This window comes from Pezoporus flaviventris, unplaced genomic scaffold (genome assembly GCF_033815535.1).
Source record: "Pezoporus flaviventris isolate CSIRO_AGI_PZ_B2104156 unplaced genomic scaffold, CSIRO_AGI_Pfla_v1 ptg000045l, whole genome shotgun sequence".
In the NCBI taxonomy this organism is placed as follows: Eukaryota; Metazoa; Chordata; class Aves; order Psittaciformes; family Psittacidae; genus Pezoporus; species Pezoporus flaviventris.
The window spans coordinates 11,303,660-11,328,467 of NW_026892593.1; the positions used below are offsets into that span (position 1 = coordinate 11,303,660).

At 38.9% G+C, this 24,808-nt stretch overlaps 1 protein-coding gene and 1 long non-coding RNA gene across 2 annotated transcripts; one reads left to right on the top strand and one right to left on the bottom strand.

Annotated features, from left to right (window-relative positions):
• Positions 1-463: 463 nt before the first annotated feature.
• Positions 464-17,794, bottom strand: REDIC1 (regulator of DNA class I crossover intermediates 1). The gene is made up of 13 exons (XM_061467453.1): positions 16,880-17,794; positions 14,881-14,920; positions 12,674-12,809; positions 11,700-11,832; positions 11,137-11,203; positions 9,945-10,136; positions 7,874-7,980; positions 4,813-5,345; positions 4,499-4,571; positions 3,775-3,832; positions 3,146-3,206; positions 2,019-2,101; positions 464-1,140 (listed from the first exon to the last, which is right to left on the bottom strand). The coding sequence occupies exons 1-13, from the start codon at positions 16,900-16,902 to the stop codon at positions 553-555; spliced, it is 2,094 nt and encodes a 697-aa protein (XP_061323437.1). The 5' UTR covers positions 16,903-17,794; the 3' UTR covers positions 464-552.
• On the top strand, positions 3,827-7,851 carry LOC133276556 (uncharacterized). Its single transcript, XR_009745914.1, has 3 exons — positions 3,827-3,860; positions 4,722-4,891; positions 6,618-7,851. It is a non-coding gene; the product is annotated as an uncharacterized LOC133276556 (long non-coding RNA).
• Positions 17,795-24,808: the final 7,014 nt, after the last annotated feature.

The following is a 24,808-nucleotide window of genomic DNA, read 5'->3' on the forward strand; positions in this document are numbered from 1 at the left end:
GCTATGGAAGGAAATATAATCAAATTTTTTGTTTGTTTTGTTAAAAATCAATTAATCAATTCTTTTAAAATCACATTCTAATCTATGCATGCAGATGTACATTTTCTGTTGTTTTCCATTTTTGTATTTAGTCCAAACAAGCAGCAAAGGCTAATTTGTCTGTTAAAATGGCTAAAAATCTGACAACGGTTCTGAACTAAGAGCCACAAAAATAAATATGTTCTGAAGTGAAACGGAACTTTTCCACTTCCTTCAAGAGAAGCAAAGTCAATCCCAAACTACAGAATCTTACAGATACATGGTGGGGAAGCCAAGATAATTCCTAAGGTTACATTTACAAAGCTACTGTAAAATCCTACGTTAATAGTTGGAGATCTATAGAAATTCATAGTTAAAGATAGCGGGAGGTAGATAGAAATCCATAGTTAATAATAATAAAAATCAAACAGCAAAAAACCATTTTGTCCAAACAGGATAGAAAACCCCAAATAAGCCAGTTAAATGAAGCACACAGAGAACAGGACAAAAATTCTGTATTCCTTACGTGCTGTCCTAGCTTGTCACTGCTTTTCTCTTCATTATATCAATGTAGTTCAGAATCTCTAGAGTCGTTCTGCCAGCTAAACTCAGATACTCGGTTTCAGGAGAAAACGCGGCGGGTGCTGCCGCGGTGCCGGAGCCTGGAGGCTGCAGCTCCTCCTGCGCTGGCATTTTGTGCCCTCCAGCGGTGCTAGGGGCCGCGGGGATGGAGCGCCCACAGCTGCACACCGGTGTAGGGCCACACTGGGTGGCAGCATCCACCTTACTTATTTGTGTCACAGAGCCTTCCGTCTGTACCCAGACATCGCGCCTGCTACTGTGAGTGGCAGGCTCTCCCTTATGGGCTTGATGTAACGAGCTGCCCTCAGATGGGGCAGTGTGGGCTTTATTTTCCTCCTCTGGCGCACATAAAGTAGAGTTTTTCTCATGAGGGTGGTTTGCTTCTTCTCTAGTCAAAATACTGCTGGGCTGGAGAGGCACAGTTCCAGTGTGAGAAGTCTTAGGCGGCTCTGTGCTTGCTGGAGCTAGGTTGGCATCATCTTTCTTCAAAGACTGTTCATCCCTATATTTCATCTTTTGGGCTATGTCTTCCTCTTCAGACTGTATGAACAGAATTGAGTGAATGCAACTGTTTAAGCAGTTCAATAGCTAAGGACTAAGTTAATGACTAACTAATAACTAAGTTCGTGAAATATACAGAAAGGCCAGAACTGTCTGCTTTTGTTTGTTTGCCTTTTGGATTGTGTTTGGTTCTGTTTCTCTCCTATCTCCCTCCCCCTCCCCCCCCCCCCCCCCCCCCATTCTTTCTCCAAGGGTGTGTTTCTGGCCTTTGTGAAAGAAGAAAATGGGTAAGGCACATCTTCACTCTCACAAAGAGCTTCCATTGTGTTATGTTTGTATTCAAGAATGGGTGAAAACACAGAGTGTGTCAAATCCTCCTACCTTACAGGCATAGAATCATCGCATCAACTAGATTGGAAAGGACCTTGAAGATCGTCAAGTCCAACCTTTACCCCAGGACTGCCAAGTCCACCACTAAACCATGTCACTGAGGGCCTCATCTACACAGTTTTTGAACACTTCCAGGGATGGTGATTCTACCACTTCCCTGGGCAGCCTGTTCCAATGCCTGATCACTATTTCAATCAAGATATTTTTCCTAATATCCAGGCTAAACCTCCCCTGGTGCACCTTGAGGCACATAATGTAAGGCAGCTGTACATCAAGAAGCTTGCTTAGCGTCTTCCCACAGTGATATTACTGTAATTCACCCTGGCATTATCCAGAGCCAGACCACATGTCTGGTAAACTATTTAGGAAAACTTACAGCTTATTTCTTGTCTTCCTCACACATGAAGTAGTTTTGCACAAAATAAAACCATAAATAACATTCCAGCTACACCCACCCTTAGATGCACTCAGAAATACAGGTATTATTCAAATGAACCTCTGCAAACCCATAAAGGGGCAGTACTCACCATGTCAGGACTGGAGCTGAAATAGCTCTCTGTCTGCCTTGGGGAGTAAATGGGAGACTGGCTGCTGAGTGATGACTCCACATCTGAAAAATGAGATGGAAGGAAAGGTTACCAACTCGCCAAAAATTTCTCCAAGCATCCAATTCCCAAGTACAGCATGTAGAATTAAACATTACTGCATCTGATGCCATTTCAAGAAACTGTTTAAAGTGTTATTGAGGTCAGTCTAATTCTTGACAATAGCCAATTCTTCTTTCAGGACAACACATCTTAACAAGAAGTGTGAGATAGGTCCCCCAAAGCTTCAGCCATGCTGTTAATTAGCAACCTGCACCAGCAGCAGGACTGTGCAACTCAAAAGCAGGAAGGACTCTGCAGAGCAAGGCCAGGGAAAGAATGTAGCAAACTTCCTGCACAGGTTGGCTGCCATACAAGTTACATGTTTTTCTCTTGGAGGCCCTTGGGATATACCAGCTCTGAAATGCAGCAGGACAGCTGACCCCTACTGCTAGGAGGGAGCAAAAAAGAACATGGGATCTCCCTACTGACTCCCCTCACTCTTTCTACATGTGGAATGACGAGTAAAATGCCACATGTCAAACATCTAATGAAGATAATAATTAATACAGAAAACATGTCCAAGATTTCTTCCAATCAGCAGACGTCTTCAGGAATAGAAAGTTACTAGCATCCACTTGGAACTTTCACTATATGGTGGTTAGTAAAGTTCAGCTCTGGTGCTCAGATCAACATTCTTGACCTCTCTTTTGGATTAATTTATAGAGGTTTTAGCAGTTACCCCTACTGTCAGAGCTGGCTTTTCTATTTAGCAGACAACTCTGGAGCAAATGGGAAGAGGTAAAATAAATATGTGTGTAATACTCACCAGAGAGGAGTTAGTTAACCTGAATTTGTCTCTTCAAGGAAAAGCAAACACAGTTCTTAGTTACCTGGTAATGCTAGTTGTCTTGATACAGTGCTGCATAAATCAAAACAACAAACCCTCATCAAATGTAACATCCTGAAAAGATCAGAACACTTCTCCCTGGCTTTACAAGTCACTGTTTCAGTTTCATATGTGAAGAAAAACCTGATTTTGTAATTAATAATGTATAGATAGTACTAACCCTTCTTCATCTGGCGGAGACTGGAACTCACGCTGAACTCTTTCTCGTGTGCTGTTGTGAACTTTTAAAAATAATGAAGTGTTAATAGTGAGGGTTCAGCTGGATCAGCACCTTAGTTAGGTGGGGAACATTCAGTTTCTGTAGTACATAAGGGACTCACTGCACTGTACTGCAAATTAACTTAAGAGGTACAAAACACCTGAGCAACACCGTATGTACCTGGGTGACTTCTACAGGCAAAATATCTAAAAGACTACTTATATGCATGCTGGCATAAAGCTCCTTTATAATCCTGAAGTGTCCTGCATATAATATCTGAGCACTGCCTGCAGAACCTGATCCTAAGGGTTAATGGGTAACTTACTTACACAATGTATTTCAGATATGAGCTTAGGTATGAATCAAGACATGTAAATTATGGACATGAATTATGGACATATGGGCTATCTGAATCACTTAACAAGAAGATGTTCTTTCTGGATTCCTTATATACACCATGGCAGAAAAGAAGCTTCCACAGGAGTTAATCCAGTGAAGCGATATTCAGTTACTAACTATTGTGGATATTCTTTTTAATGGTGCAAACAATAGCTTTGATAAAGAATGTATCTCTTTCTTTAAAAAGTTACCTTTTCAAATCCAAAGAGCTGGTTCTGTCTCCAGGCTGATTCTCCCACAGACTCGTCACTGATGGATGCAAACACAGAGTTCTCTGGTAAGTGATTTCCTCTCCTGTACTTTTCTTTCTGAATTAAAGTCATTACTGGTGATTTTTTTGTCTTTCAGATTGTATTTTGTCTGAAATGCTTCCCACTATCGAAATCACTGCACTTATTTCTGAGCCCGAGATTTAACACCAAGCATCTCTTTTTCACAAAATTTGTTTATGTTGAAATGCAAATCTGAGAGATGATAGAAGATAGTGCTGCTGCTTTGTAAAATGGAAGGTGTTATGGATCAGAGTCTTTGATAAAACAGTCTTTTGTAAAACATGGGGCACTCACACCTGCTAACTTCAGCTGACGGAAAACATTAGCTTCCACTGCAGTCAGTGGAAGGAGACAGGGGCTTTCAGAGAGCAAGTCAGAGCAGCAGCTTAGCTTCAGAGACTCAAAACTGTCCCATAAAGTAGACTTTCTCTGTACTTTTTATAGGCAGATGAACAGTGGTACAAAGGGCTTACTTGAGCATAAATTTATTCACATTATTCACAACTATTTCCACTGAGAAAACTTTAGTCCTCAGTAATACTGGTTAGAATTTTGCTTTCATGTCCTCTTAGGATGTCTTCAATTCAGCAACATCTCTGCAGCTATCACTAGTTAAGGGATTGATAATTTCTGTGGCACTCACCTTTTTTGTCTTGAATAGTTCTGCACACTCTCCTGTAAGTTAATCCACTGATCATGGTGATAAGCAGAAGTTTCTAAAATAAATAAATAAAAAAGTAACCTTTGATTTTAAAATGCATAAATGTAATTTGAAAATAAATGCTTCTGTGAACTTCAAAAGATAATTTATATACTGATTTAAAATTAAATTACTGCATCCTGAACATTCATGACATTTTTTTCAGTCAGGGCAGACACATCTCTGGTTATAAAAACGTATGTCTTTAAAAGGAGAATGAAACCCAGAATATATGTCCTTAAAGTACTGTCACACACCAATTTTCTCAAGGTTTGAAGGCGCTCCTTTCTCTTCAGAGGCTATGAAGTAGTGCTGTCCCTCGTGACAGTCCTGCAGGTGAGTGTTATGAAGGTCACTGCTTTTCTGGCAGCTTGCACTTAAGACATTGTTACTTTTAAGTAAAACCTGTTCTGGAGCCGTGAAAATGCCTTCAAGGTGTCTGTCTACAGAATTATTATTTTCATTGATTGCAGGATAAGCTTCTCTAGCATAGTAAGGATGATTTTTATTGGTCATTTCATGTCTGTCATCAGGATCCATGAAAAACATGCCAGTGCTGCTTTGGTTAACAAAAGGATTAAAATGCTTTGTGGGACGATTAATATTGATTGGTTTGCTCTCATCTTCAAACAGTGCCAGAAAGGAACAATCACTTCCATCTTGTTCAGGTTTCAGTTCTGAAGTTTCTTTCACAACATCAAACAATGTGTCTTCTATTCCTTCACTGTCTTCTGATTCATTTTTGGTCATTATCACTGGATTTTTCCTGGAAAAATTCATATAGTCTAGCCTGCAGAATGACATGGAGGGGGAGTAGAAAAGAACAAACAGTTTGTTCAGTACATAAATAAGCAAAACACTGTTACAGTTGACAAATTATGATAACTTGATGATAAAAATCTCAAAGATTTTACTGACCACCACACTTTTGTCCCAAATGTACATTACATCAACTGATAAACTTTCCTGTATTTTACTTCCAATTTATAGTAAGATTGATTTAAAAGGGCTTCTGCTTCATGATGTCTCCAAACACCAAGACATGGAGCACACCCTCCTGAGCACGGAAGTGTGGTTTATAAAATCAGCCACAGTATGTCACTGCTGCTCCACCAGCTGACCAAAGAAGGCCACTTTGGAAAAAAAAGAAAGAAAAGAGGAAGACAGCTTCTTCCTTTCACAAAAATGGTTTGTTCTTCAATACTACAGTTCTCTCATGTACTGGAAGCCTATGATAAACTCTGTGTATTGCTTGAATCCTGGTCTCCTTAGCAAGTGACTTCCATTTGTACTTGAGGGCAGCAATCCTAATTCAGCATGGGATTTTTCTGTTCCTGTGTCAGGAGGCCAGTCAGACATTTTGTTTTGCCCACTTCTGATAGAAGTGGTTTGGAAGATGCTGCCATAGCATCGTTAGCACAAAAGCTGTCATGCTTTCACTTACTTGGCTCCTAACACTTTCACAGCTTTTTTCTAGGCTTGATCTGGTGACCGACCTTTCAGAAAATCTCAGCAAAGAATTGAGAGGCATCTGAAGCACAGAAAATTGGCAAAGGCCATTCAAAAAAAATGACTTTTCTTTAAAATAGATGGAGCAATGCTATTAATGGAACTTGAAAACTGATAAAAGGTACAGAAAACTCTTACTGGAAAAAAAAAATCTATAATGGTTTGATCAGTGAATACTTGGAACTGGATGAAGATCCTAGAGAATTTAAATGAGAAAGTGGTGTCCTCTGCATATAGAAACCTCCCCAGAACAGTTTTAAAAGGCAAAACACCCTAGAGTTTGTTTCTGGAGAAACCTGGGTGGATCTACATGAGGAAGGTAAAACCATTTTGTGAAGTGATTCAGAGGCTCCTTCTTTATTCCAGCAGAACATTTTGTAATGCTAAATAAAAGTTGGTAGCAGATGAAGAAATGCGACATTTAAATTTTTTAGTTAATATTTAATCATCTTGAGGTGCCACAGTTCTCATGTATGCATACTGGCTGTATCATTGGTATGTTACAATTACATTAAACAATTGTGTAAACTTGTACTCTACTTTCCATATACAGTGAAAGGAACTCCCTTTGCAGGAGAACTATCAGCTCTTGAGACAGAAGAATTTATGGCTACAATGGATGAAAACAAATCAAGCACGATGCAAAGAAATGGATTTGAAGATCAGCTGGAAAGATGTTGTTAGTGAGCCATGAATGGGCAGAGGAGTAATGTAAGTGCCATAAGCAGATGAGTGCAGGTCTGAGGGCCTGTGGAGAAATGAAAGGGGAGATGTAGGCAAGATGAGGTTATATAGGGTTTAATTTAAAGATATTCATCAGGAATTCGTCAAGATACATAGCAAGGTGAAGGTTATCCTCATTTTAGGTTTTGCTGGAGAAAGCTGGGAGAAGCTAAGAGAACAGAGAAAGTTAAGGTGGCTAAGACTGGAAGCTGATGCATTCACCTAGTTATCATGTGGTCAGTGAGTTTATCAGTTACTTGACTCCCTGGGCAAACAGGCTGTAGGTACTTCAGAACAGCAAAATAACACACAGCCTTTTTATGGCTCTATTCAGCCAAAGCTAGAGATTGACAGGAACTTTCAACCAGACAGCAGATTTACATAGAGAATAAAAAGAGTAAAGAAAAATGAGCCCTGTAAGACCCCTAGATCCCAGGCAAAAGGCCCTGGAAAGAAACTAAAATAAAATGTTTTGTATAAACAAGTCTGGCCCTAAATCCTCTGTGATTAAAAGGATTTTTAATAAACATACACAAAAATAAATGTATTCCAGATTTCTATCCATTCTTTCAGAAACAAAGTGTATATTCTCATAAAAGTATTATTGAAACAATTGAGGTTTTTTTTAAAAAGCTATAGTAGGATCACATATGGGAAAAAAAAAAAAATGCTGTGTTCATGGAATCCTGTATATAAACAATGTAGGTGGAGAGTTGCTAATGACTACAGCATCAAGGTCATCAACAAAAGTGGCCAGAACTAATGAGAGCAGGGCAGCTTCCCTGCCTGTGGCTTCTTAGCAAATCCATGCTTCTCGCTTGGGGTGAATCCTGTAATACCATCATGTTTGTGATGTTGCAAAAAATAGATCACGGTGCTAAGGGCCTACTTAAAATTAATATTTTTCTGCTTCTAGCAAATTTAAATAGCTTGGCATGTTCAGTCTTTCCATTTCATTTCAATTTCTATTTGAAAAGCACCAAAATCAGTGAAAAATCAAGTAGCAATAATCTTCAGATTATCTTAGTATTTTTCTTACTTGAACTTGACTGTTATTTCTCTCATTAGTGTAAAAACACGGCCTACCTGTGCAATGGCTTTAACAGTTCCTGAGGCACTGTATCAGACTTTCTGAAAATACACGGGCTTGGAGGTTCTGTAACACAAGGGTCTTGATCAGAACTATTTCCTGGCTGAGAAAATAGTAGAAGCTGTCAAAATCTGAGTATGTTTAGTAGTTACAGTGTTTAAAACTTTAAAGTTAGGTTTGCAAACAATATACATGTTTTCCTACTCTTTTTACAGTAGAAGCCCACATCTCCTTACAGCCTGAGTACTGTATAACTCAAACTTTTCCATATTTATGTATTACTGTTATTATGCAAAATGTCTTTTGAGCACCCCTCTTCCCATGGTATGAACAAGCTTGATAGCCTGTAACAAGCTGAAGTTCCGCTGAAGTTCCACTGAAGATCAATTCATCATTGCAAGCTGTTGTCTGGAAGGGACCTCCAGATGTGTTTAGTCCAACCTGCTCAAAGCAGGGCCAGCTTCAAGGTTCATCCAGATTGCTCAGGATTGCTCAGTTCCGAGATTCTGCAACCTGTCTGGATGGCCTCTTCTGGTACTTAGCTACTTTTGTGACCATATTTTTTCCCATACAAACAGAATTTCCACTGTTGAAACTTGCGACTTTTACTTCTTGCCATTTTGCCGAGTACCTCTGGCTCTGCCTTGCTTATAAGACTGTTTAGACTGTGGAAGACAGCAGTTAGTTCACCCCACATCTCCATAGCCTTCTCTTTCCCAGGCCACACAAACCTTTGCTCAGTCTCTCCACAGTCATCATGTGCTCCAATGCCCTGAAAATTTTTGTGGCACTTCATTGGTTTTGCTACAGTTTGTTGATCTCTCTCTTGTACTGGCAGTTCCAAAACCAGACACAGCATTTCAGATGTGTTGTTACAGACGCTGCTCAGAGGGAAATACTCACTTCCCTATGACTGCTTGGTTATGCTCTTTCTAATACAGCCCTCTATGTGTAGTTGGCCTTTGCTGCTACAAGGTCACACTGCTGACTCATGGACAACTTTCTGCCCAGCAGCACCCTCAGGCCTTTCCCTGCAAAACTGCTGCCTACTCAATCAGTCACCTGATGTGTGGGGCTTCTCTGTGTTAAACTCTATGAAGTTCATGGTGGACATCTGCTTGTCAGGATGCCACTGAACAGCAGCCCTGTTAACATAATGATCACTCTGCCTATTTGGTGTGACACATGAACCTGTTATGGTGCTGAGGGTGCACACTGTTCCACTATACAAGTCTCTAATAAAGATGTAGTGGACTTGGTATTAATCTCTGGGGATTCCTGCCATTACTAACCTGTTATCAATTAGACTTTAGCCAATAGACAACTACTTTGAGCATGATTGTTACAGCCAGTTTTTTACCCATCTTACTATCCACTCATCTTGTTCATACCTCCCCACTTTGGCTACTAGGATCCCATGAGAAGCATTTTTAAAAGCCTTGCTAAAGTCAAAGTAAATATCTGCTGTTCTTCCTTATGCATAGAGCTAGTAATTTCATCACAGAAGGCAATCAGGTTCAACAGGCATAGTATGGCCTTGGTAAATCTATGATGGCTGTTCCTTGTCACCTTCTTGATATTTACGTACCTTGCAATTGCCTCCGGGAGGTCTAGCTCCATAAGCCTTACATGGACAGAAATGAATACTGTAAGAACTATGTTACTCACTGCATGACTACAAATTAGGTCACGGTGATCACCTGAGATTATAACTATACTCAGTTACACTAACTGTACAGTTAAGAAAGCTGTATTTATAATTGTAATACATTTCAGCTTTCTTTAAGCAACTTTACAAGCCAGAAACAAAAGCAAGGTAGTGGTATGTGACTATCTCTCTTTTTGCAGATATTAGTAATACTGGAAGCTCAGTGAACAAAAGCTCAAGTGCATTTCATAACAATAACAGAACTACATTTCTATATATGGAATATTCATTGGCAATACCAGCCTACAAGAAATGCTGATTGTTTACAATTATCTTCACCACTACACTAATTTTACACCCCAAATAAATGAATGTTAGTTTAAAATAATTCTGTGGAAATGACAAAATATTCATAAAACCTGGGTTTGCAGCTTCTCTTCATAGGTCTGTTCCCAAGTGTGACCCATTAGGTTTGTGCTCAAATTTTCTTCTGAAAGTTGTGTACAATTAGAGGACCAACAAACAGAAGAAGACAATGGACAGGCACTAAAAGCACTTGCTGTGCTGTCTTCACATTCCATACTAGAGTCAGCATATGTTACTTGTGGTAACTAGACAAAACATAGCAGAGAGACATTTTATTTACCTAAAAATGTTTTGATGTCAGCATAAAGTTCAAAGTAATCAAAACTTTTTATATCTTTTACATCTCTGCACATATACAACAGCAAGAGAAAAGTTTCATGTATTCTGATAGGATTTTTTCATGGAAATCATACAGTAATAAGGGCTTATTTCAGGGAAACACCTAAGCGCCTACTTTAAGCTGAAGTATGTACACAAATGTTATCCTGAGGACAGATGGGTATAAATCCATTTTTAGCACTAGATGTGTAGGTAAATGATTGGCTGACTTAGTTCCTAGATAGTAAAATGAAAATAATTGACTCCATTGAAGAGACAACTCCAACATGTTGTGAAACCAACAATGCTATTTCAAGCAGATCAGAACACAAGTAGAAATTTGAAGACAAAACTCATGAAATGTTACTGTATCTACAGCTACATTGCTACGCAAACTAAGTGTTTTCTAACAGAATTACTAGCTTGGTTTTGGGGATTTTTTTTTTGTTTGTTTAATTGGGTTTTTATGCAACAGTGGAACAGGTCTTAAAAAAACCCACTTAAAATCCATCTAGAGAATGTTTTTCACTGTAACCTCAATGACTGCATGAACTTCTCAATTGTATCCACTAAGACTTGTACTTAAGTTCCTCTTAAAGATTCAACTTTTGTCTATGCTGTTTACATTTCATCATTTCACATTTCTGCATATTGTTTTTGATTTTCTGCTGTTGGCCTCAGTCTCTTTCCCACAGTCTCTGTCCTTTGTGACTAGCTTAGAGCACAAAGGTGAGCTTTTCTAGAAATACATAAGAAACAGCAGGAATGGATATAAAACATGACTAGCAAATAACATATCAATATAGCCTTAAAGAAGACTTCACAATTCAGCATCCATGAGATTGGGTCACTCTTTGAAAAATCACTTAAAAATATAGTCACTGCTGCACATTTTTAGCTTTACATCAGTGAGAATGATATACTCACATTATGCTGGCATTTTATTTTCTCGGAGAGATGCTGCCTTCTGCTGTCCAAAACTTGCTTTTGTAACCTTGTAAAATAAATAAAACCAGCCTATGATATACGAGATATAAGATCTATAAGATTAAACCCATTGAGTATTAATTTCAAAACAATATAAAAATATTTTTCCACACATCTTAAACAGACCTGATTCTTAAGCAGTTATGAGCAGTCACTGTGTGAGTCAGTCACTTTAGGGTGTCTGAAGTTGAATGGGAAAACAGTGTAAGTGGAAAAGGCTGTTTGAATAGCCAGCTCTGTCAGATAAACTTAGTGTATGTATCTGACATTAAGTAAAGAAATTTTTTTTTAATCTCTCAGTTTTGTGCAGTTTTTTGTTTAGAATACATTTATTTACTCTGTCATAGAAAGAGTATCACAGGAATACCAGGAGTGATTGTAAAACTTCTTCATCTTAGAATGGTGTATTTATGTTTACTTAATAGCCCAGATATAACACCAACAAGAAATACGTTTACCAGGACTTTATTATAACTTCACTATAGCCTGTATTATACAAGTACCTGTTCTGGATGTCATCTAAGTTAGGCATACGTTGTGTATGCAATGGTGACGTGGGAAGCTCTATGTTGTGCCTCCTAGCAGGTATTTTTACATCTTCAGTAATATCAATGTGTACTGGCTTCCTCATGCACGCTGCAATGAAAGTATCTGGAATGTCAGTGATGGGTTTGGAGAAAGTTTTGAGCTTTCTGAATTTTCACTAAAGTACAAAAGCTGTTGTTTTAGATTATCTTTATTAATTTAAAGCCATATTTTTGCTTTCTTTCTTACTAGCAATGCAACAGCTTTATTCTAAATGGCATTATAAAATTATTTATAGTCAGCTGCTGTGTGTAGACAAGCTTTGTTGCCCTCTTCAGTCACCTTTTAATCTTCCTGAGCACACAACAACAAATTCTCCACAATCTGGTTAATGAATATGTCACAATGGATAAGAATCATAGACTCATTTAAGTTGGAAAAGACCTTTAAGATCATCAAGTCCAACCCTAAACCATGTCCCTAAGCACCAGTTACAAAGAGTTAGGAATCAAGTTGCACAGATGTTTTTTAGGAGCTTAGTTATGGATTTTAAGGAAGATACTCTGGGTAGAATTGACAGACTATTCCAAATGCCCCCCAAAAGTTATGAAAAGGGAAGTGGAATACAAATACACCCATTCAATGGCAAAGGGAAAAACAAATGTACGTAGGGTAAAATTGATGAATGGAATGAGGAAGGTACACAAGTATACAAGGCTTTAAAGGTGAAGTAGGCAGTAGCCAGAGTTCGTTGATTCCTCTTATGTACTGAATTTTTATTCAATCATAATTTTTATATTTACTCACAATTGTTTATTTTAAAAATAACACAACACTTATTTGAGCATGAAGTTTCAAGTGGAAGAACAAGACCTGACATAATAACAGTAATACTTAAGGACAACTGATTCTGTCAGCAGTGAAGTCAGAATGCTAACTATACTAAACTCACCAGAGTTGTCTTTTTTGGTTGATATCTGATTCACAACATATAGATTGAGGAGATCTAAACTGACTGCTGAACTTCCAGGAGATGACACTCCCAGAAGCTTCATCTTTGATTTAAGTTTCTTCTTTTCAAAGAATTCCTAGATTTTTTAAAAGAGAGAACAACTTTTTTGATAGAAGCTTCAGAGACAAGTTAGAAGCATATATAATCCTTTTGAAAACAGCATGCAAGACTTAGCAAACATTCCTAACAATAAAAGCACGCGATTAAATCTCTAAATCCTCACACCCTGCCTACTGTTATTTATTTTATTTTTATTACCTTGAAAGACTGCAAGCATAATTTGGTCATATTCAAAATTAAACACTGTTCTCTTAATGCCAAAAGCTTGATCTTTAAACACGCATGCCTCAAACTTTTTGTATGATCATTAAAAATATTTCTTTAAAATAAAAAACTTATGAAATGCTGCAAGGAAAAAGTTGGAAAAAAATTAAACTTGGGCTTTTTAGGCAGCTTACAAGATTGTAGGCAAGTTAAGTCAGCAAGATTACATACACACAGCCATCTCTAATGACATAAAGAGTTTACTGTTCTCCAAATTTGTCTTTCTTGATACAGAAAATAATCTTGTGACCAAAAAAAAAAAAAAAAAAGAGAAAAAAGTAAAGAAGAAAAATCTCTATGACTGGGACTCCAGAAAGGCTTTTTGTTGCAAGAAATAAATAGAGATGATTGACACTTTGAATGTATCAAGCAGATGATTATAGAAATTTTAGGAAACAAAAAAATCTGCATTTTATAGGAGACTATTAATAATCATCCTACAACCACTGGCATCAAGCACAGCAGATGAATAAATAAAACCAGTAAGATTTCTTTATTTTAATCACAAGGAGGATATTGAAAACCTAAGGCTATGTCAAAACACAAAATAGCATCAGCTTTTCTTCTGAAATGTAATTCCTACCATTATTGCAGGTTACATGTAACTAATATACCCAGCTTGTCCCTTGGTAACTATTTTCCCATATATTTTATTATATCACAATATTTATCATTCTAAGATGTTACCATCTATGGAAAATACTTGTTCTTCAATTAAGAAGGCTATTTGCAATGTGGTGAATTCAGCCTATGTACACATCAACACTTCAAAATTCATACTGCTTTGGAGTCCACACGCCCAAAATGTACCCATGCCCCTTCAGTATCTCAGATCTTTTCTTTGCATTACCTCTAATTTACTAAATTGCTACTAATTGTGTAATTACCACTGTATTTAGTAATTCAGTAATTATAAAATTACTAAAACAATCCTATCTATCTTATTTGTTTTCTTTCCTACACTGAAGCAAATTACATAGTTCTAATGTAAATTCTGTGGTTCAGACAAATGAATCCTGAAAAAACAGATCTTTTGAGAACTCACAGGCTTCCAGGAGACTGGGAAAGTTATAGGAACAACAAGCTGCTGGTTGCTCCTGCATTCCCTTTGGTAAAGGTTTTAATTTCTGAGATTGTCTCCATACTGTCAGCCTGGTATTCCTCCTGCTGTATATGCCAATGCACCTGCCCTGGTCAGCCACAGTGATGGAGCTTCCCTATACTCTTTTTTCCCTGCTGCTGGGGAGGAAATTGACTTATCTTTACTATAGTTATAACTGCTTTATTGTACTGTTTTCTTCCTCTTTCCTGTTTGAAATGTCTTCTGCTATGCCATGGATAAATTTGATTCTATCACTTCACTTCCAGATTCAAAATACAAATAAGCTGGCCTACTTTTGCAAATGCCAAATAAAGTACTTCAGTGAGCCTAACATTCTTTTACGTAGCCCAGGAAATAGCTGTGTTTATGTGTAAGTATTAGGCCAGCTGACCATGTAGTTGTCGCAGTAAGGCTTCAAGCAATCCCATGTGTCAGCGCATACCAACAAAATATAGTAACAGAATTAATTCAGTACAACTTCAATTGGATGAATTAATTCATTCATGCCTTCTCCTACTCCCTCCCCTTCCTGCTGGAATTCAGTGTAGTAATCCTAGAACAAGATTTCTGTCCTAAAAGTTACATGAAGTTAGGTAACCATTACAACTGTTATGCTATAGCTTTGAGTCTCACTCCAAATGCTTTGAAAGTTTTTGCCTAAATGAATCAACTAAAGCATTTAAGTAACAATGTAAAATCAAAGATACCTAGAACTGCTTACCTTTTGCTTTCTCCTTTCCTGCTTTAGTATGATTCTGCTCCTGAAAGATGCAAATAAATTTTGTTTTAATTGTAAAAGCATAATCCTGAGTCATGGCTTGAATTTCTCATCAATGGTATTGAGAATTTAGGACACAAATTATGTTCCCTTATGTTATGTTTATGTTGATGTGATGTTATGTTGATGTTGATGTTGATGTTATGTTATGATGGATCAAACCTTCAGGTAGTAAAGTCAACATATGTCTGTTGAAGTCACTTTGATACTGGTTTACTCAGGTAAGTACAGGACCACATTCTGTCTTAGAGCTACCAAATACATTGAACATTCAGAATAAAAAGCTTTTTGCCATTTGACCTGTAATGCAGCATTTAATCAATTCTTAATTTCTTAAAAAATTGTCAGAAATCCTTGTCAATATATTAATTTCTCCTAATTTTCTTTGTCATGCTGCAACATAGTTACAAAACCATATTGGCAAAGGAAACAAAAGAGCACAATACAAGTTTCTACCTTTGGGGACTTCACAGAATATTGTAAACATTTTGTAGAAAAGGTAAGAAAAATTGATTGTCACTACAAGTTTTATCAAGCTGCTGTTCTTGGTGCAATATTAAAAGACAGTTATACCTTAAACTACATTTCTCACTGGTTAAATATAATCTTAAATGCATTGCCTACAGGAGGTGTTGCATAAAACTGGAGCTATGGGTAACTGCTGTGAGCAGGGTGAGCATGGCTGCAGACCTTGGGTCGATAAGATGAGGGCTGTTTTTTTCAGAGTTAGAAATAAGGATTATCCCCTTGGAATTACTTTTTTTTTTTCTTTTTTCATGGTGCTTAATGTTAAAACACACGTTCCAAACATATGCATGTAACATTTACCCTTGCATAACATTTACCTAAAATGTAAATCCCAGCCTCACTGAGGAACCCCAGCAGATAATCAACAGCAGCAGAAAACAGCAGGGTGATTTGCTATTTGCTGAGTGCAACACTCCTACACACTGCTTTTCCTTACAGCGCAGCATGATAGCTATTTAGGATGAAGTTGGGATGGTCAGGGTTTTTTCTCAAACTGAAGCTGTCCCTTCCATCTGTTTCACAGGGGCAAATTCCAGAAACTTCATATTGCTGGCACAACTTCCAGACGGGTAAGGCATCCTTCTAGTTTGATTCTGGAGTAAAGATGACTATAAAGCTGTGTTTCACAAAGCTGCTTTCAAATGGCTGACAAAATCTGCAGGGTTTGTATTTCTAGTAGATAGGCACCTAAAGAAACTGAATGGTAACCTTGGTTTGTTTGTTTTGGTTTTTTTTTTTTTTAATGTTACAACTCAGTGATTATTTTACTATTTCAGTGAATCTCAAGAACTACACATATTTTTCCCCAGTGGTAATCACTATCATTAGTGAGGACATTAAGGACAGGCCCAGTCTGCAGAGACAGAGGGCCAAACATGACCCACCCTGCCTGGTATGGGAGGACATCAACATCTTGTCACACAGTCTGGTTCAGGAGGGGACACCAGGGCTGCACATCCACCATGGCTGTGCCTGGTCTGTGAGGGAGCTGAGCCTGGTCTGTGAGGGGACACTGGGGCTGTCACATCCACCATGGCTGTGCCTGGTCTGTGAGGGAGCTGAGCCTGGTCTGTGAGGGGACACTGGGGCTGTCACATCCACCATGGCTGAGCCTGGTCTGTGAGGGGACACTGGGGCTGTCACATCTACCATGGCTGAGCCTGGTCTGTGAGGGAGCTGAGCCTGGTCTGTGAGGGGACACTGGGGCTGTCACATCCACCATGGCTGAGCCTGGTCTGTGAGGGGACACTGGGGCAGTCACATCTACCATGGCTGAGCCTGGTCTGTGAAGGAGCTGAGCCTGGTCTGTGAGGGGACACTGGGGCTGTCACATCCACCATGGCTGTGCCCGGTCTGTGAGGGGACAATTACTCAGCACGGAGCCATTTCTGGCAGCCTTTGAAGTTTCACTTACCGGCTCCCGCCGACCCAGTTCATTTTCTGCTGCTGAGGAGGGAGGGAGAGCTGCCAAGTGTGGCGCTGGGGATAGAGAGGGAATGGTCACCACAGGTGTGGTTTTCCACTGCCCGGCAGCGCCACAGGGCCCTCCTGCAGGGCCGCCTCCTCCCTCGGAGCACTGGGACAGCTGCTCTCCATGCCCCCAGGCTGCCTGGTGCTGGCAGACAGGAGGGAGAGGATGAAACCAGAACAGACAGCAGAAGAAGCACGCAGGAAGCCAAGCAGCGCAAGAGGGGATGCTTTGGTTGCTGCCATCCTTCCTCTACCACTGGCACTCCCACAGAGGCTGCTGCCAGAGGCCACTGCCCTTTTGCAAAGGAATCACAAGCCCCCTTCTGTCGTAAGCGAGCTGAATTCACAGTTGTTTGAGTGGGTTACACAGCTGCTGATGTTTTGTCTTTCATGCCCAGCTTGTCACTGCTATAATCACCATAATTTAGGTGCAAGCAAGAAGCATCTTTTTCATCATCCTGCTCTTTCTCAGGTATTTCAGTATTTCAATTCAGTGAGAAGTTTCTAATATGCATCGTTGCTTTTGGAGCTGCCTGATGAGCTTTTGTGTGTAACTAGAGACAAACCCTTGAGGAGGGATGCAGAACTACGGGTGCTCCCTGTGCTCCTGGGGCACCTCAGCTCCCTGTACTCCTTTCCATTGGACACTGCCATTGTTTCAGCAAGTGAAGGCACCCATTTACAAATTAATCATTAAAATTCTATATTAATCTTTTCCTGTGCTGTTTCTTTACTGAGTTATCTTTACACTAACATTTTCCAGGGAGCTAATATTGATTGCTATTAGTACAACGACATGAAGAGTGCTCAGATCAGATGTTATGAGCCCAATATTAAAAACTACCTCAGGTTTGGTTTTTTTTTTTGAGTCTTTTTTTCTAATACTTTTAATTTTGCTAGTGTGTTTATAGAATCCATGGCTAAGAGATTATAGAAGTGAAAAGATCTGCTTCTCTAAAATATCACCAATTAAACTGAATAAACTTATTGGGCAGAATGTTTTACTATTGAGATACCTCTGGTATTTCTGATTAGTATGCATAACTGCTTCTTGTAGTAACACTAGATTAAAATCTTCATAGTAAAATATATCTATTTTAAGTGTATGTGCCTCTGCAGTTAATATGACAGACATCAAACTGAAAGATTATTTAACTAATGTCATCACTTGAAATAATTCTCTTTATTTTGTTTGCATTTCCACCTAGTGTAAATGTTTAACTTGTTAATACTATGCCTAAGAGGTAGTTTGAGGCATGACATCATCAAACCCTTTTTGTTTTTCTAACATGGTATTTTCTGTACCACCCTTACTCTTACTCTTGCACAGCATTATCTGGATTTAAAGGAAAACACTGTACTTTTCTTTGTGTTTGATTCATTGAATCTGCTAGTTTGTAGAATCCAGGAAAAGTGATGTGGCATGGCAGCTTCAATTAATTCTTTTTTTCAATATAAGAAATCTTCGTTCATCAGAATAACTACGCCTTATGTCCCTTTGTTAAGAAAGTATTATACAGGCTCTTCTTCAGAACAGTTTTCCAATCCTCAGCAATCCTCAGGAGTTTTCCTCTCCAACATGCTTTTTCTTATGAGATCAGCTCTAGGTACAAATGACATAGCAGAGCAGTTCAAAGCAGTGTTACTATCTATCTGCTGTAACCCCATTCCTCCAGGAAGGCTAGTGTTAACACACTGATCATGGAACTCTTGGCACTCAACTTTGAGTAAGTCCTCACAGAACTCCTATATAATCAGAGAGAGAAGAGTCTTCCGATGGGTGATTCAGAGTACCTAAGTTAGGTTCCTACTCTATTTCCCAACGCCCAGAGAGGAAGCAGCTAAGTTTGATAAGTGAAACTGTGAAGTGAAAGAGTGTGCCACTGTCTGCAGCATTATTGTACCCTCAGGATTTGAACACCCTTTTTTCTGTAAGCAGGACAGTCTTTCCCTTGAGTAAATGTACACTGCTTATGTAAAGTCTTATACTCACTGGAGACAGTGAGAGAGAAAAAGAGAGAAGATGTATTTCCAAGCAATTACTTATAACTAACTGCAAATGGTTCTCATGTTTCTTTATGAATCTTCCACTTCACAGCAAGTGTCCTCCTCTAATGCTCATTAGAACAAAGAAAGGGATTGTCAAACAGATGAATGTGTAGTAAAACCCCAAAACTTCAGAGCAACTGAAATTCTTTCAATCCTCTATCAGTGTGGGAATATCTAGTACTTTTAAATGCCAGGATACACTTATTTAGGTGCCTAAATATTGACCTAATTATCTGATGCTAGGAATCTGTGACTGAAAAAAAACAAGTCTGTTCCAAGTGAAAGCTTTTGTTTGGCAAACCCAATACTTAAACTCCATTTTGAGTTGCATGGTCTTCTTCCAGTCAATGCTCCTCAGCCCATTCCCTTCCTTGAGAGACTAGCTTACAGAGAAATAAAGTAATATGTCCTTATGGTGTTACATACTAACCTGGTTGGTGGTGTCACCCTAAAAGAGTTCTTTTTAAAAGACAGCTGTGATACTGCAAAGTCATGATAGAGTCTAAGGAGGTTTAAAACAAAAGACAAAACTTTTTCTAAAAGCAAAGTTTCCCATTTAAAAAGTACCTCCCCTTAAAAGACAGAACTCTTTCAGTTAATTTAATGAAATTCCTTTCCCCATTCACCTTTAAAGGGCAGAGTCCTTTTTTCTATTTACCCTAAGGGCATCAGTTCAAAGAATTCTAGAAATTTCAGAAAGCCAAAGGATTTTTATATTTCACCACAAAAAAAATAATTTTCAGCCAAACAGCTAAAGAAAAAACACAGCGGGCTTCCTTATGTTTATGTACAAGGCACCAGTTTTAGATTAGAAAAATTGCTCTATCAGATGATTAGCATTCATTTGGTATGAACCCCCAGTTTTAAATACCTACAACATATATTGAAATCAATGACAATGAATTCAATAGATCAGTTTTGCTCCTGGTGTGCTGGAAACAGTGTGGTAAGATACCACCTTTTCTGGTTGTTTTTCCTGATACGTGCTCCTTGCTGAACTGGATTCATTACGTGAGGTCTGAAGGAGTTAAGAGTGAGCATAAATGGAAAGGGATGATGCCATTAGCCAGAAGACTAGACTGTTGAGAGGCTAAATAGTTTCCAAACACAGCAAACCAGCCACCTCAGGGAGAGGCACATGACCTACATGGGTTGAAATTCAAAGCCCAGTTGAGAAAAACATGGGATTAGCTCTACCTGTCAAACCACCATCCAGGACAGTATCATTGACATCAGTTTATTAACACATTGCTATATGAAGCAGATGTCATTCTTAGGTGGCATTATTTAGATGGAATTACTTTTTTACAGAATAAGCCCTCAAGCTTGACAGAGAACAATCTCACACTGGAATTACCACTTTTTAAAAACAGTATTTTTTAGGAGAAAGCTGAAGGATACCAGACTTGAACCAGAGACAGTCTGAACTATAGCAAAAAGCTACACTGCATTCAAAGATAACAGAAAGGAACAAGAATTTTGGTAAACATAAAAATACAATTAGGCCAAAAAGAATGTGGGAAACAGCAAAGCAAAGGTAAATCCGCAGGTTATTTCTGTAAGTTTACATGATTTCAAGAAAGGCTTGAAAGCCTTGGACAAGTAAAATACTTGGAAGACTGGAATGTTTCACAGCGAAACCTCTCAGTCTCATGAAATTCTCACAGCTGAAAATGTCCAGAGGTTGGGAGGCAGCATCAAATGTAATTGCAATTCTTTTTCTTCCTTGAATATCTGCTTAGAGCTATTGTTAGAGACAGACTACTGTGCTCAGTGGAGCACTGGCCTGACCCAGTTTGCTTATTCTTAATATTTAGAAGTCTCCCAAGTAAGAGTTAATGAATAAATTGCAACAGTCAATCTTTTTGTTGTCATACCTACCAGCTGCAAACCCTCAAATAAATTCTTGAAGCATGACAAAAGGATAGCAGCAGATCTCATATTTGGGGTGAGGGAGTAGGATGGATTATTTTTGTGGATTCATTCCTGCCTGCACTTTTTCTGAGTACAACACTGTCTCTGCTGCAAGCAGTGCCAATATAACCATTGCTTATTAATACCAGCTACGTGATCTTACCACTTATACCTGTACTACTGCACTTGGCATATAGCTTGCTTAAATGTTTCCAATTCACTTGAGAAAAGGATTAATAAAGTAATGTTAGCATTTTCTTCAAATGATCTGAGAATAGAAACCCTCACAGAAACTGAAAAACAGAAGTAACATATTTGAGACTTCTGAAGGTGTAAACCAGACAATTGTATTTTTCCAGAATTGCTGTTTTCAGCTGAGTTATCTGTATGGAATAAGAAATAGATTTAATAACAGAAATTAAAAAAAAATCCAGATATGAAAGGTTTTAAGTATTGAAGCCTAAATACGAAAAGTGTAATTCTCTTTCTGAGATCACTAGTCAACAGCTTGCTGTGGTTGGAGCAGCTGATCTCTATCCTTGGCCTTTCCCCTCTCCCTCTCTGTAAAGGGGAAACAACTTGTTTACATTTCTTTCTAGAACTGTATTCTCTGTAGAATCACTGTTCTCAGAACTGTTTGTGATCAGTTTGTTACTGATTTTCCCACCAGCCATATTACTCAAATCCCTCATGGGTAAATTCTCACAGCCTACAAGTCATGAAGGCTTTAAACTTACAGCAGTAAATGTGTATCTCCCTAAGACAGAGTAAGGGGAAATGGATGACTGGTGAAGGATGACCCCCCCATTCACACCATCTCTGTGGTGCCTAGGCTCAGGAGCCAAACAAAAGAACAGAATCATCCCGTTTACCTGCCTGGGTAGCATACAGTCTTGGAACAGTTGGAACCAGCTGCTTCATAGGCTCATGCCAGTCTCGCCACAGCGACCCTTCCTCAACAAGCCTCCACATGTGCCACGTTAAAATTGCAGCTTCTTGCTTGGCTTACATCTCCAGATCCTAAACAACTTACAGTGTCTGGATATTCTACTGAGGTATGTGACTATAGCCAACAGCTTCTTTATAACAGCCAGAATAAGCAGACAATTTCTGCTGCTACAAATTTGAAATCAAAGGTCAGGTATCTTATCACTCTTTTCTGATGAAAAGGTTTAATTTGTCATTGGCTTGCCTTGATGTTGCAAACTAATTCTTATGTAAGTGATGATATTAACGTCAACAGAAACTTTGGAAGTATTTCAGAGGTAAGGTATTTACTTGCCATCCAGAGGGACCTTGACACGCTTGTGAGGTGGGCTGATGCCAACCTCATGAAGTTTAACCATGCCAAGTGCAAGGTCCTCCACCTGGGTCGGAGCAATCCCAGGCACAGCTACAGGTTGGGCAGAGAAGAGATTCAGAGCAGCCCTGCGGAGAAGGACTTGGGGGTGTTGGTGGATGAGAAAATGAACATGAGCCGGCTTCAGTGTGCGCTTGCAGCCCAGAAAGCCAACCATATCCTGGGCTACATCAAAAGGAGCGTGACCAGCAGGTCGAAGGAGGTGATCCTGCCCCTCTACTCTGCTCTTGTGAGACCTCACCTGGAGTATTGTGTGCAGTTCTGGTGTTCTCAACATAAAAAGGACATGGAACTGTGGGAACAAGTCCAGAGAAGGGCCACAGGGATGATCAGGGGACTGGAGCACCTCCCGTATGAAGACAGGCTGAGGAAGTTGGAGCTGTTCAGCCTGGAGAAGAGAAGGCTGTGTGGAGACCTCATAGCAGCCTTCCAGTATCTGAAGGGGGCCTATAGGGATGCTGGAGAGGGACTCTTCATTAGAGACTGTAGTGACAGGACAAGGGTTAATGGGTTCAAACTTAAACAGGGGAAGTTTAGATTGGATAAAAGAAGGAAATTCTTTCCTGTTAGGGTGGTGAGGCACTGGAATAGGTTGCCCAGGGAGGTTGTGAATGCTCCATCCTTGGCAGTGTTAAAGACCAGGTTGGACGAGGCCTTGGGTGATATGATTTAGCGTAAGGTGTCCCTGCCCACGGCAGGGGAGCTGGAACTAGATGATCTTAAGGTCCTTTCCAACACTAACTATTCTATGATTCTATGATACTTGAATAATCATAAATAATGAACTTGAATAATCATGAATAATGGCTTGTATGATCTCCCTCTGCTGAATCTGGCTCAGAGTCCTACTACTCCTGTATGTAAACATACAGTTCAAAATACCAGAAAATAAACAGACATTCCTAGCTCACCATATTACAGCACATATTTCAGAAATTAATTATAGTTCAGAATTAGTATGTAATTGAAAATAACTGTCACAGTGTGGATTCTTATGTTACACATTTCACATATATTTTATCCACATATAAGCAGCTATGTACTTTATGCATGGTCTATAAGTATCTAAATGTTAAATATCCCAAATAGCGATGATACAAAATGCATCATTTATATCTACTTCTCAGTACCTTTATTTTTTATATTGTATGTCTTTATGGCACAGTGGGTAACTCCACAAGCAGCAAGGAAATTCCAGCTTACTGCAAAGAGTGATGTTACAGCCATTGGACATTGTTAGGAGCATGTAAGACATTGTGTAAAAGGCCTTTTGCTTCAGAAATTGCACGTTTTATTTTTTCAAACAAAAAATTATCACTGAGCAAGGCTAACAGATACCCTTCACATAATAATCTGCATGTTCCAATTCCACTATCATCTCCAACAAAGTCACAAAGTCGTGCAAGGACAAAGTGCTGGAGTGGGAGCCAGCAGGCATAAAATAGAAGAGCAAAAAGAGGCATCAGCATTGCCGTGATTACACTCCAGTTCCTTCGTGTTTCATGGAGTTTAGTCAGTCTGGTATTCATTGTTTCCATTTCTGCTTTGTAGCTGTATCTCGGCAGAAATCCTTTCTATAGACAGTGATTCTGTTACTTCAGTCATCAGAGAAGCACCATTTGGGTAACAAACAATTTTAATTTTTTTAGTTGGGAGAAGAATAATAGCATTTTTTTTTTCTGCTGGAATAGTGACTTACAATACTGAAAAATTATTACAGAATATTAAATAATTATAACACAAGGATAAGCACCTCTTACTCTTCCTCCTCAGTTCCTGGCGCTTATATTCAAAAAATACACACAAGTTATTTCAATATGTTTGAATAAAACTAACCACATAATAATAATAAAAAAATAATCACTTGGCACTGAAAACAAAGTATCTCGCCCTCTTTAAGAGGATAAACCCCAAAATATTCTGGTTCTAATACCAACATCCCCCCAACCCCACAGCCTCAGTTACTCAAACTTCTCTGACTGCACTTATCCTACAAAGTTTTTAAAACAAAGTCAGTAGACATTGTGGAGACAACAGAGCTCTAAATGCTGCACGAGTATTACTGCAACTTTGGTAATTATTTTTTCCAGTAATGCTGAGAAATTTTATTATGACTAAGTGTAGTAAAATTGCCTCCTTCACCACTAAAAACTATAAAAACCTACCACTTCGTGTTCCATAAAGAGTTTGTGCATGGATTACAGCCCCGAACCGTGGCAGAACAAAACCCTCAAGGCAGCAAGAACAGAAGAAAGGGTGAAAACAACAGTTTAGGCTTTTCTCCATGCTTTCAAAAGAAGAAAATGTGTTGCTTTTATTGACTGAGACACTGCACAGACAGATTTACTTTGCTTAAATGTTCCCACAGATCTGTCTGGGGGGTGTACATCTGTGCTTACCGCCAAGTCACCAAAAGCCTCAGTCCTCCGTATCGTGAAGTGAAAGGTCAGCAGATATGCAGAACCGAAAGAGGTCTGTGAACTTTCCCCTTGGTAAGAAAATGCTACAGTAATGGAATATTGAAAATAACTGTGGTTTGGCAAAATCTAA

Excerpts from the sequence above, each read along its gene's own strand:
- REDIC1 (XM_061467453.1), bottom strand. The coding sequence starts at position 16,902 with ATGAACTGGGTCGGCGGGAGCCG. Across the intron at positions 3,833-4,498 it reads AACTATTCAAGACAAAAAAG|TGACGAGTCTGTGGGAGAAT; the intron begins GTGAGTGCCACA and ends TGCATCCATCAG. Across the intron at positions 2,102-3,145 it reads TCTCCGCCAGATGAAGAAGG|ATGTGGAGTCATCACTCAGC; the intron begins GTTAGTACTATC and ends CTCATTTTTCAG.